The sequence below is a fragment of the Tachypleus tridentatus genome, chromosome 7 (assembly GCF_004210375.1).
Source record: "Tachypleus tridentatus isolate NWPU-2018 chromosome 7, ASM421037v1, whole genome shotgun sequence".
Lineage (NCBI taxonomy): Eukaryota > Metazoa > Arthropoda > Merostomata > Xiphosura > Limulidae > Tachypleus > Tachypleus tridentatus.
The window spans coordinates 172,272,287-172,286,459 of record NC_134831.1 but is presented as its reverse complement, the minus strand read 5'-3'; the positions used below and the strand labels follow the sequence as shown (position 1 = coordinate 172,286,459).

General features: G+C 33.8%; 1 protein-coding gene across 2 annotated transcripts in view; it reads right to left on the bottom strand.

Moving 5' to 3' along the window:
• Positions 1-14,173, bottom strand: part of Lerp (lysosomal enzyme receptor protein) — a 69,199-nt gene that overhangs the window by 39,647 nt on the left and 15,379 nt on the right. For both annotated transcript variants that reach the window (XM_076515677.1, XM_076515678.1), the window contains exons 7-13: positions 13,513-13,595; positions 6,726-6,890; positions 6,360-6,506; positions 5,338-5,490; positions 3,865-4,002; positions 2,354-2,522; positions 1,865-2,164 (exon numbers count right to left, since the gene is read on the bottom strand). In XM_076515677.1, the coding sequence (XP_076371792.1) occupies positions 1,865-2,164; positions 2,354-2,522; positions 3,865-4,002; positions 5,338-5,490; positions 6,360-6,506; positions 6,726-6,890; positions 13,513-13,595 (1,155 nt within the window). The remainder of the gene's footprint in view (positions 1-1,864; positions 2,165-2,353; positions 2,523-3,864; positions 4,003-5,337; positions 5,491-6,359; positions 6,507-6,725; positions 6,891-13,512; positions 13,596-14,173) is intronic.

Sequence of the window (14,173 nt, the reverse complement as noted above, 5' to 3'; positions counted from 1 at the left end):
GTTTTGACTGATCTCTTTAACCAACACAAAAAAAAATTAAGGGATAAATATAAATTATACTTCTTCTGTTGTAAAATTACTACACTACAAAGTATAACAAAACAAAACAACAAATGTTTAGTCTCAATAGAAGAAGTTCGTAACATTATATATTTATAAATATTTACTATTTTTATAATACTGAACATCTAGTTGTGCTTGGTTAACATTGCATAACTTGCATTGAAGTGGTGTACGTGCACTCATGTTACCATGTACAATAATACAAAACTGACCGTTAGTCTTCACAAGCTGACCCAATGTTGGCTGTGTTTTAGTGGACTAGTGATGTCTTGTAATAGTCACGTTTTAATTAAATATTATGTAAGCATATAGATTACCATTTAGAAATAAGATAAACTTTTATTAAAATATACAATAGTAAATAAAGAAGTAAAACAAATAATTATATCTTCTAACTATGACCTTTGAACTTGGTTGCTGCTGGACACAGGTTGCTGAGGTTTTTAAAATTCACATGAAAGATGAGAAAAAATATTTCTAGGTTTTTAGGTATGTATGTATATATATATATATATATATATATTTGAATAACAAAAAAAATCCTACATTACTGCATCAATACTATATAATTCCACTATAATTTATTAAAGCATAATAAGCTGTATTTCGGTCTAAAATAAATAAGACATTTCCAACACATTAAGGCACAACCTACCTTCTTGAAATTTTGGTTCAAAAGAACAAGGTAGCCTTGTAACAGATTAATATGGCTGAGAAAACTACTAGTGGAATATTCTCAGCTGTTGATTGGTTAATCACAGTATATACTGAAGTAAGTGCATATAAGGGGCCATTTCCAAAAATGAAAGAGGTGAACGGGGGCCATTATCTTTGATCCAGTACTTAAGTCAAATTTTGGCAAAATAAAAAGATATGAGGTTCTTATTTTACATTCTAGCTTGTTGATATGGGTAGTTTAAGTTCATAATTCATACAAAACTGCAGGCTCAGTATTTTGACAAACACCTAATTTGAACCAGCAATTCATTTAACGTACAATGTGACTCACAAAAGTCAATATTAACTAATGTACAACACTAAATTTTGAACTACAATTTACAATTTGATACCAAACTTATTGGCATCAATTCATAAAATGGTAGCTCAAAAATCTGAATGCAAGTCAACAAGCGAGATGCTGTGGCCTTTGAACCATGACCTGTCATGATAGGGTTGATAGCCTTGCTGTTAATACAATAAGTAATGGATGGAAGAGATTATACTCTAGTGAAATATCTCCAACTCCATCAACTTTAATTACTCAAAATCTTCAAAAAGCTTTTAACAGATTCAAAGATCATTTTTAAACAAAACTTGTACATGTGCTGTATACTTTTTCATTTCACACTCTAAACATATCCTTTAGGATACTTCACACAGTACATCACACATCTATTAACTAGAACCCAAAAATATAAACGTTACAAAATGGTCTCGGAACAGTTGTTACCAGCAGTTGCATTAACCTCTAACCTTAGAATTTACAATGACAGTTCATATGGATCTCACTAACCTTTTTTTTTTTTTTTTAAACACATGTTTCTAAATTTTTTATTCATCTTATTTGTAGGTTTACCTAGTGGGCCTGAGTCACACAAAAAGAACTTTAAATACCAATGAAACTGAAATCAACACAACTAACTACTGTCAGCAAGTCTGTCCCATTCCCTTGTAGGAGAGTCTTTATAATGAATTATAATTGGATAAAGAATTAAATTACTCAATATGTTGTAATGTACAGTCCCCAAACATGGTGAATGGTGCACAATTTGTGGATTAGAGCAGAAAGAATGTAACTTACCTAGATAAATCATATACTTTATGAGTTACTGGGTCTTCTACTAAACATTCTACAGGCCGTATCATTGGACATACGTAGCTCGTGTACCAACGGAAAGAATACACGTGATGTGTTTCCTCTACAAACTGTGGATGGCCTTCGCCTGCTTCAGGATCACAGAGAAATGCAATGGAAGTGGAACGAGGAGTGTTTTTTTCATTGTTGTAAGGCTGACCACCAATATATGTGATATTTATCATACCATCTTTGTAAGCCACTTCAGTGTTTGGCTCTCCTAGCTTCCAAGATGTTGAACTAGTGCTGAAATAGAAAACGTTTTTAGATGATTTTATTTAAAATACAACACAAACACAGGCTAAGTTTCTGTATGCTGTGTATATGTGTATATTTATAAATATATCCACTTTTACTGATCAGTCCTACATATAAAAACTCACAGTACTCAAGAGGATTTTGAAGTAGTACAAAGCAATGTAACAAGTTTAGTACCTTTCAGGAACAGACACCTGACATGCTGCTGCATTCTGGGATTTTCCTGTAGTTTTGTCACATGGTGTACCTTTCAGTGGTCCACACACATTGATATAGTAGATGTACGAATCAGTTGGGACTTTATAGTAATCAACCTTACGTAGTGGATTTAAATCAAAGGTCAAACCTGAAAATAGAAAAAAACTATTTAACAAAGTACGAAAACCTGGAAATTTACATTAAACATCTAGTTTAAACATTAGTTTTAAGAAACATGTTTTACCTTGAAATCAGTGCAAATGTTTGTAATACTAATAAAATTTATTTTTGGTTCAGCACAAAGCTATATGAGGACTATTTGTGCTGTGCCCACCACAGGTAACAAAACCCCACTTTTAGCATTATAAGCCTTAAGACTTACCTCTTTTTTCACTGAGAGGTTAATGATAAAACAATCTATGACGAAGTGAGCTTGTTAATTAATTTAAAGCCAAATTTTGTTTTATGAACGAGAAGTAAGAGATATATAACATGTAACACTTACGGACAACAAGAGACCTGTTTGTCCATCTAAGCTGTCACATCCATTACACCATGTAACACAAATTGTGTTCCTGGATGGTATGTGTTATTTCTTAATTGCTTATGTTGTAAAAGTACAGAAAATGGCCATTATTCCCTTCAAACTTTGCTTTTGTGAACTGGATAATGAAATTTAGAAATTAACCTATTTTCTATGTAAAAACAGGCAAATTTGCACATTTTCACTTACATAAGGTCTGAATAAAACAACATATGAATCAAGATTTACATGTATTTATACTAAGGTTATACTAAAATGTTTAGAAGCAAGTAGTTTTTCGAGATTTGCAACTAATGTAAATCACTCTCACAAATCCCACTACTTGAGCCTGGATGTCAACAGCTCGGCATTTGACTTTGTTGAACCAAAATCTCTGATCAAATCATTGAGGTCTCTTTGGCTGAATTGGGTAAATTGGAAAATTTCATTACCAAGGCCACAAAAGCAAAGTTTGAAGAGAAAAATGTCTTTTCCATTTACTTTAGGCATAAGCAATTGGAAAATAACACATTCTGTCCAGGAACAAGAAAAAAGTAAAAATTTTGTTACATAGTGTTACACTAAGTTATATGTGCTAGTTTAAATTCAACCTTTATCAATAAAATATTTATCAACCCTCCTTCAATCTGACATTAAAAATTTATTGCTTCTACAACATCTAACAGCAAATAACTACACAACAAAAATTACCATGTTACAAAAATAAATATTGAGAGGTAAAAAAAGAAAACATTTTTATCACAAATACATTCATATGAAGTAAGAATCAGTACTTTTTGTAAGAATTGTGAACAAGTAAAATGCTCTACATTATTGAAAAATATATCTGTTCTATGGCATTTTTTAGGAGAAAAACTTAGTTAAGGAAACAACACACTATAGCATAAAACAAACCCATGCGACAAACACAGAATTAAAACCATAACAGAGACAAAGCAACACTCACCTAAATCATTATCAAATACTTTACAGTCTGTACCCTTCTTGGTAGCCAAAGGACAAGCAGCTGCTGTCTGCCATTCAATTTCATATAAGCATCCCCCATCACTCACTCTAATAAGAACAGGTACACTGTCGAGGTCACCTGCAAAATTATTTCACAGAGGATGAGTATTCTTATACACAAAACTTTCACTGTATACTAGATGGCACTGTACTAATGAATGTCATTTTATCTGAAAAGAGACATTTCAAAACTATAAGAATGATATCTGTTGTACCATCTGAATGAGAGATTTTTCTGGCATACTTACAATTCACAATGAAATAAAAACTGTACAACACTTCTGTACACAACAACCTTATGCAAAACTACTTTCAGCACTGATTTAAATCCAGGTTTTTTATTATTTGAGCAATAATAGAACCAAGGGTCAAATGGTGTTATTTGCCAGCCAATGTTATTTTAATAATTTCTAAAATATTCAATATACTATTAGAGTTAAAATACTCTGCATTTATAATATTGTACCTCAGGTTAAAAAACTGCCAACAACAAAAATAAACTGATGACCTAAGACAATTTGGACAAACTGAATCTAAAGGTCAAAAACACCACCAAAGCAAAAGGACTCACCTAATGACTTTGAACAATGGTAATAGAATCATTTCTGTAGTTTGTCTGTTACTCATAATTAAAATATTATTAAATGTTACACTGAATGTTTTAGCAACTCTTCTGTTAAATGTTATTAAATAATCACTAATTCCCTGCATTCCATATCACAGATCTGTACAGTTGTTCTCCATTTTTCTGTTTTTCAATCTAAGTTCATACTGAGAAATCCATTCTGATTCAACAGTTTTTGAAAACAAAAAGAAACTGTCGAAATGATTTTTTTTATGAAAATAAACTAGCTTGAAAGTTCAAAATTAATTTATTTTGAAGTTATATGAAGTGATGAATAGAACTTCCAACATCATTAGCAAGTTTAGAAGCATACAAACCACATAATGAAGAAACATCTCTATGATAAAGAAACTGTATGAAAGAAAATAATCCACAATTACAGATGATACATTTAAACTTGTTTTTTTTTTCTTTTTAAGACTACAGTTGTAAAATAGAATAAGCTAGTTTGGTTTTAATTTCAGTACCACCAACTTCAGAAATTCAACTCTCTTCAAATTATCTGACTAATGAGATAGCAACAAACATAAGTAAGGACACAAGACTGGTAGCTTTAATCTACATGTGAACACCTTTTATCTAAACAAGAAGTTTACATATTTCTACACCACAATAAAAATTGTTATTGGAAAGAGGGAGTGGACAAGTTTAGAAGTTTACTAGTTTATCAAACACACAATAATATGTCAAAACAAAAATTCTCTAGCTTCAGTTAATTTTATTCACTATATGTTCTTTAGGGTGAAAAGTGATGGTAGCTAGCATTTTACATACTAAGAAGTTTCTTACCTGGTTTACACATCATTGTAATCAAGGATCTGATCTGCTGTCCGTTTACACAAACATCACCCTCCGTGTAATTCAACTGAATAATGCCAAACCTGGAATTGTAACTTGGAGATGATGTAAACTTCCCAAGGTTCTTAACGTTACCATCAGAACCTATACAATGAACAAACAATTGCATGACTCTTAATTTTGTTCTTCTGTTAAGGGTAATATTGGAGCAAATGGATTGTTACATACACAATTATCTAGTCGCAACTGTTGCAATTATAAGTATGTTTAATTGAAATCATGGTTGTAAAGTACTTTATATACAATTAGCTCAAGCACTCTTGAAAATTCATCATTAATGAAAGGTTATCTTAAGGCATGAAAAGTTGCTTCCCACAAATGTAACTATAAACATTGCCCATAAAAACTCCAAAATGCATGATATGAAACTGCAAGTTTAAATGTATCTCCACATGATCCAGCAAACTTCCACACCAAATTTGGTGAGGATCCATTAAGAGAGGGAATGGGGGATGAGGTAGTGGTAAAAACTATAAAAATTGCAAAACTGAAAATATTTGCCCTGCCCCCCCATCTCCCATGGACCTAATGACCCTCCTTAGCAATTTTGAAGATCCATCCACACCCTACAGAGTAGTTACATGGACATACAACACAGTACCATTACACTTATATATATAAATAGTTACACAGAGAAATGATAGTACTTTTAGATTTATATATACTAGTTACATGGACATATAAAGGACAGTACTATTATTTTTATATACATAAACAGTTACACTGACATAAAAAGACAGTATTAGTACATTTATATAGATCTAGAAAATCTTTTTGAATAACAAACAGGCACAGTATTTTAAACTACAAATTAGATTATCAACAAAAAATAGAAATTATACACAAATTACTAAATGATAGCACACGTTACAGCAACATTACTGAGCATAATAAGCTATAAATAAAGCTAGTAACTTGGGATTTTATTCACTGAATATTTCAGACAAACCTACCAATCATACACAGAGCTGTTCCATCAGAGCAAGTTTTCGTACTCCCACTCTGAGGAAGTTCACCACAAACATTCAAGTACAGTTCAGAAACCGCTGTATCACCTTTGTCATATGCTCCACCTGTGAACACCTGCCATGGTTTCTCATCTAATGGAATTAAAAACAAAAACAAAATTAGTACCTAAAACTTAGAAAAATAAACAATAAATATTAAAAAAAAATTCTCAGATGGCAACCATTACATTCATGGAAAATACTTTGTTCATTATTAAGTTAAAGACAAAAATAAAAGCTATCCCAACAAATACTTCTTACTATATTAATAAAGATTATAAACTTAACAAAAAACATCAATGAAACCATTACTTCCGTTCCTCGTGAGTATTCCAAGATTGACATAGACTGCTCCTTGGTTGATTTCGCACTGTTTTATGGACTCGTGCTTCACGCAGGCATACTTAGTTTTCCAGTCAAACACAAAAACATCATTGTCAAGTTCCACAAATACGGGACTTCCAACTCCATTACCGTCTACAAAATATAATAAAACAATTTCTTGTAAGCCACATAATGAATCCTGTTTGATTGCATTATGAGATTTACCTATAAACAAAGCAAGTAAAAAAATTAACATTCCAACCAATTATCCTTACCAGGCTAATGTTCAAAACTAAATATGTCTGTTTACTGAATTCATGCAAAAGTTATTCAAAAGCTATCTGTTCCCAAGCGTTCCCAACTTTGAAGTGATAGACAAGAAAAAAGTAACATCCACTACTAGTTCTTTGGCTATTCTTTAATAATGGATAATGGAACTGTCATAACACCTCCACAACTGACCCAGAAAGGAAATATCTAGGAGCTTACTAAATTTCTGTACAAGTGACATGGCACAAATGTACTACTGTGAAAGTGAAATTCACTACCAATGTTAAAATATAAAAAGGATAAAGAACAACCTGAATTAATTTTGAAGTATAGAATAAAAGTTTATTCTATCCATTTTTAACAGCAATTTGATGTAGTGAATAATTAAACTTTCATAAATTCAGTGGTCCTGTCATTCATTATGAAGGTTAGAATTAAACTTTGTCCTTGGGTCACCTAGTTGGCATTCAACCTGTTGATTGTTGTACATTTATAATTCTCTTGACAACAGGAAAATGGCACATATTGAACATCAAATAATTGTGGTTTCAAAACAAGATAAAGTATCTATTAAAAAAATTTTAGAAACTTTAAAATAAAACCAAGAAATACAACACAAACAACATTGATATTAAAGCAAAAACTAGTAATAAATAAAGTGAAATTGCACAGTTTTTTTTTTTTTTAGCAACTGTAAAGATACAACAAACCTCAGAAAAGATTATACATCAGTCACAGCATTTAAAGATCCTCAAGGTCTATCAACTTCAAATATAATTTGTCCCAAACATGTCTTTGACTTCTACAAAACTAAGTTACATTCATTGAATTTAATCACTCCCATGCAAGACACTAGAACAAACGCAATAGTTCTATGATGCACACAATATCAGCTTCAATGATGCTATGCATTTAATCTTGATCTTCCAAGTCTTGCATTGGTGGCATTAGTCATTTCTCTTCTGCACAGGAAGGTTCCAGCTCATCTGATCCAGACAATAACAGCTTCAATCTTCATTGTTGTTTAATAACAACATTAAAGTTGGTTGGCTGATTCAATGTTTTATGGCACAAAGCAATTAGACTATCTGCGCCAAACATCCGGTAAAAAGGTAAAAGTAAAGTAAATGAAGTAAAATTCATAAATGGAAATGAAGGTAAAACAAAACAAAGTTTAAAAACATATATAGCATAAAACTAATGTTGACATCTAGTCTACAATGTTAAGAGAGAAACTACAGTAAGGGAAGTTGTAAAGGACTTTCTGTAGCATAATGGTAATTATCATAACTTGCCAGGAAGACTTACAGGTAAGTACAAGAACCACCATCAGTCACCTGAAGTTGGCCTTTCCAGTCCTGGTAGCGAGTTATGTGTCAGTATAGAAATTTTCAAAAAGTAAAGGAATAAAAGGTTTAAAAGACATGTAGAAAAATTTTAATAATAACTGACCAGGATGGCTAACGAATAGTTCAAACAGCAGCATTAATCACCTGAAGTTGGCCTTTCCAGTCCTGGTGTGGAGTTATTTAATGTTACAACCATTGTCTAATTTCAAATCAAACTAGAGAGACTGATTCTTAAAAGGGAACCACATTAAACCTTTTTTAATGTACAGATACAACAGAAAGTGTTTGTACCCCTGTGTCATAAGTAGTTTTTTCCCCCATAACTTAAGTATCACGATTAGGATAATGAAAGTACAATTTATTATAAATATTATACCAACACATCTACATAAATATTTATGTAAATTGAACAACAGATAAACTGTTTATAAACACATAACCAAACATAGGAGGGACAGAAAGTGTTCGTGTGTCTACTTTAATGGTCAGTTGTGTAGCCTTTCAGGTGAATTACTTGACACAATATGTCCTCATAGCCCTCCATGATCATTTGACAGTACTCAACTGGTATTTTCTTCCATTCTTCTTTACAGAAGGCCTCCAAATCTTGCAAGTTTTTCAAATGACATTGATGAACCCTGGTCTTCAACTCATGCCAAACATTTTCAATTGGGTTGAGTTCAGGTGACTGCGATGGCCACTCCAGAACGCTTATATGGTTCCTCTACAACCAGGATTGCACATATTTTGATGTGTGCTTGGGGTCATTGTCATGCTGGAAGATCCAATGACACCTGAGCCACAAGTTCCAAGCATCATTCTTGATATAAGTGCCTAATATATCAATGTACTCTTCTTTTTTCATGATTCCGTTGATGCGGTGAAGGCTGCCTACACCAGAAGAGCTGAAGGAAGCCCATAGCATGATCGAGCCACATCCATGTTTAACTGCAGGGATGGTGTTCTTTGGAAGATTATGTTCCCCCTTCTTACAGAAAATATAGCAAACATCATTATGGTCTAAAAGCTCAATTGTAGTCTTGTCTGACCAAAGAATACTCTTCCAATAGGTAAAGGGTTTATCTACATGCTTTCTTGCATACCTCAATCGTGCTTCAAAATGAACAGACTTTAAATATGGAGTTCTACAAAGACAGCATGCTTTGAACCCAGAAGAGTGTAACATGTTCGTAACTGTAGAGGTGCTAACTTCAACCCCATTTTTCCTTACCAGTTTCTGCATGTCATTACATGTTAAATGAGGGTTCCTATTAACTTCTCTGAAAACCTTCCTCTTGCTTTTCTCTGGAATTTTGGTGGAGCGTCCTGAACGAGGGAGGTTAGCAGTTACTCCTGGAAGCTTAAACTTGGCAATGATGCTTTGAACAGTAAATTTTGGCACATTAAGTTATGTAGCAATACCAGAGAGAGACAATAAGACTTATATTTTACAATAATTCGGTTTTTTAAGTCACTGGACAGTTGTTTTTGTTTCCTGTTCACCATGATGACCAAGCAGATAATGACGGAAACAGCACTAAATTGCCAGAAGTACATGTTTTGCTGGCTAAATTTTAATAATTATGAATTCAGTGTCTAGTTCTGGAATGGTGTAATGTAATTCAGTTTCCAAACTAAACAAAATTTTTACAGGAATATCAGTTTTTTCATAAGTTCTAAAATGTACAAACACTTTCTGCTCCTCCTATTTTTGGTTATTTGCTTATAAACAGTTTATTTGTTGTTTAATTTACATAAAAATTTATGTAGATGTGTGTTAGTATAATATTTATAATACATTATACTTTCATTATCCTAATCGTGAGATTACCTTAAAGAGAGGTAACACTTGGGGACTGTAATAAGCCATGGTGGGATGGGCTAACCAGTGGATACTGCAATGTTTTTCAAGTTGAGACCCAATTCATCCAACTGCGCCTGAATACAAAGGCCTAAAGGAGCAATGGCAGACCATCTGTTCTGAAAAAGTATGGCCCACTGAGGAAGGAAAACACAACCCCAGGTGGGATGCTTTGATGAGGAACAAAATTTCAAAGCATATAGTAAAGACACTTGCAAACAGTGAAGGTGCAAAAAAGGTTCATGAGATTCTATGTATAAGCTCTGAACTGGAGAGGCATGGAAAGCCCCAGTGCAAAGCCAAAGTCCTTGATGGTGAATGGACTCCATCATCTTTAAGGCCAAGGAAGGTCTAATAAGAGCACAATATATCTTTAGCATAGAACGTCGATCAGCACACCAAGTGATGAAAGAGAGTACATGAAGAATGTTCAGTGCTCTTGTACATTTGACCCATAGATGCTTAATGTGTGGTATAAAGGTCAGCTCACAGTCAAAGATAAGCCACAAGAACTTGGTCTCAGGGACCACAGGCAGTGCAACTTCACCAATACAGAGTTCAGGATCAGGGTGAATACCCCATTGGCAGCAAAAGTGCATGCAAAGGTTTTAGAGAGAGAGAAATTAAAGAAGTTTGCCGTGGTCCACTTCAGCACACGACTGAGGGCAGTTTGTAGCTGCCGCTCAGTATATCATGTTCAACAACTGACAGGAGATGTGAAAGTCGTTGACATAAAGCCTGTTTGCAACAGTGAGAGGGAGTTGTTCAATGATAGCATTAATCTTTATACTGAAAAGTGTGACACTCAAAACACAGCCCTGAGAGACTACAAGTTCCTGTAGAAAAGAACAGGAAAGTGTTGAACTTCTGATACTGGAGAGGGTTTGGAATGTACTGTCGTACCCTGCAATTAAGATAACCTGCCTTTATGGTGGCAGGTGCACATGATGATGTAAATGTCAGAACGAGGATATTGGTATGCAATGTACCTCCATCTTTGTGAGTGGGGATATGCCTCACTGCAGACACTACTTGAGTGGAGAAACCAGCAAGAATCTCTGACTCGTGGATGTTCTTCAAATCCCTCTCAACAATAACTCCTCGTGATGAATTCAAAGTAGTATTAGGTGTAACCTCAATAGGTATATCCCTAATTGCCTTTGAATTCAAGAGGAGTTCACCGTGTTGAGATGTGTATGTTTCCACCAACATGTCTACAGATCAAAGCTTTTTGACTGACTTTGGAGAGCCAGCAAGTCCCTCCTGAATAAAAAAGAATGGGGACATTTGCCCTAAAGGCTTCTCTGAAAGAGAATGTAGGATAAGAAAATGAGGTACAACAGATGGTATAGATGTTGAAGATTGCTACTCAGAAACTTCAAGACGTGGTCATTTACCAATTGACTGTTTTTTTACACTATTTTATTTAAATTTTTATTTTTAGGATCCATAGGAAAAAAGGAAATTTCAGTGCCCACTGACCCCACCCACTATAAAGCCCTATGAGGGGACACACTATTATGTCAAGCAAGAACATTGCAGCAATGCTTGGGTTTCATGAGCACTATACCCAAACACAAGCATCAGACACAATATCCACAACACCTGTTGAGAACATCCAACACTGGTACTTGATTGACCCTAGCCAACTGACCCAAGAGGAACCACCCAAACGCTGCCTGTCTACAGGAATTCAAGGCCAAAGTGGTGTGTTGGGGTTGGACCACTCAACCACCAGGATCCTCTCCTCCCCATCACGGGTCGCCACACACAAACACACGGATGGATGTTTAGATCCCAGAGGTAAACTGAAAGAACAGAACCTTCTGTGGGAGGCCTCCTCACCACATACAAGAATCCACACTGAGGGAGACAACATTAAAGCCTCTTGGTTTTAGTATAATGTAATCAATAATTCCAAAAGGATTTCTATTGAAATCAACTATGTTGCTGGACATTTGCATCCTCTGTAGGTACTTCATTGACTCCCAATTCATATTAGTTCTTAGACTTGGGTCTACTCAAAGCTGAACAATTTCTCATGTAGGGCATGCTAAAATAGACAATGTAATCATGTTGCAAAGATACTGGAATGTCACAAGAACTAAGATTTGTGTAATGGTTTCGCAACCCTTTGCATGTGCAATCTTAAATTCAAATGACAGTACAGGATATTATCACTGTTCAACTAATGCACTGCTAGAACAACCTCTGTTCAAGTAATACTACAAAAACAACCTATCTGTCCTAACTGCAAGCCAAACCTGTTTTTAGTACATATTTTCTCATTTCCAATTACAATGTTCATTCCATGCTGGACACAAAAACTATGAAAGAACTGAAAATATCTAAACAGGGATTGCTGCATACTGCCAAACTAGTAACTGCTTCCAATTGTCTCCTCAGAGAACTGAACTTTCAGTAACATCTAATTTCTTTGGAACAAACTTCCGCAGGGTCAAGCTATCTTACGTGGCGAGATTTGCAAGAGTCTGCCACATCTAACATGAAAAAAAAGAAGTTGAAGTGCTTATTGATGTTAGTGTTTCCTATGAAGTTTGCAGTATTTTCAAAAAATGTTTTCTCCAGGTGATCTTTGTCTACTGGCAAACCACCTGATTTATTGAACAGCATCAAATATTGAAGGAATGCATTTAAAAATCACAGAGTAAACACAGACTGATATAAATACACCAAATTTAAATTTTTACTGGTTACAAGTAAGAAAGGTTATGCTGTAAAATTAATGTAAATCTTAAACAAATTTTCTGCTAGCTAGTTCAATTAAGTAACACTAAACTTCTGTTTTACTTTATAACAAATAAATAGCCTGATATTGATATTACAAGCGTATCAACTATGGATTTGTTTAAATTTTAAGCTAACCTATTTAATAGACATTAACTGGCCAGCCATAATTCTGAAGTGATGGGCTAAGGTGAAAGAAGCTGCTCAACACCACTTACTGTCAATTCTTAGGCTACTATCTAACAGTGAATATTGGGATTGAATGTCATGTTATAATGCCCTCACAACTGAACAGGCAAACATATTTTAAGTAAATTCGACCTTAAAATTATGAAATTCAAGGCTCAACAATTACGCTTAAGTATTTTAAATTGACTAACAAATTAATTTTATTGTCTTTCTTTTGGCTATAAAGCAAAACAGCACAAATTAAGATTTTGACATAGTTTGATCTCCCAACCCACAAGTTTGAGCCAAACACTAACCACCAGGTCATGACAGGCCCATTATCCATGAACCTTAATGTAATTTCAGCAGTACTACTCACCAGCTTCTTGGCTGCAAATGAACCTGATAATACTACCAAAAGGATTCCCATGGTATATTAATGACAAATCACCATCAACATACCTAGAAAAGAAACATGCAAGAAAATACACGAGTCATTTATTTTTTCTAAATATTTGGTTTAAGTTTTTTAAATTATTACAATTTGAACATGATTACTTCCTTCTCAGCCCATTTCATTTTTGTTGTGTATGTAACAGATGATGCTCTTACATATTCTGTCTTTACTCAAAAGCTTTCACAATCAAACTTACTACACACACTTAATACTGAAATCATAAAAATGAAAAATTCAACAGTGCCCAGTTATCCTTACCCTAAAAAAAACAAACACTGAACTTAAGATATCAGCTCGAAACACATACGCAAGAGATATTCAATTCAAAAATTAATTCTGTTATTTTCTTTTCTAGTAAAACAAAATTAAATATTTTGTTTTCCTCTCTCAGAAATATATTTTTAAGTCAATTCAACCTTAATACAGTAAAACCTGTCTAAGCCGAAAGCTACATAAGACAGAAACCTGTACAAGCCGGAAATATCAACATTTTGCAGCATCTTCTTAAGATTTCTCTTATAAAAGGCCCTCTGTATAGCAGAACCTGCATAATATGGATGGAAAACTATCTTTAACCTAGTTC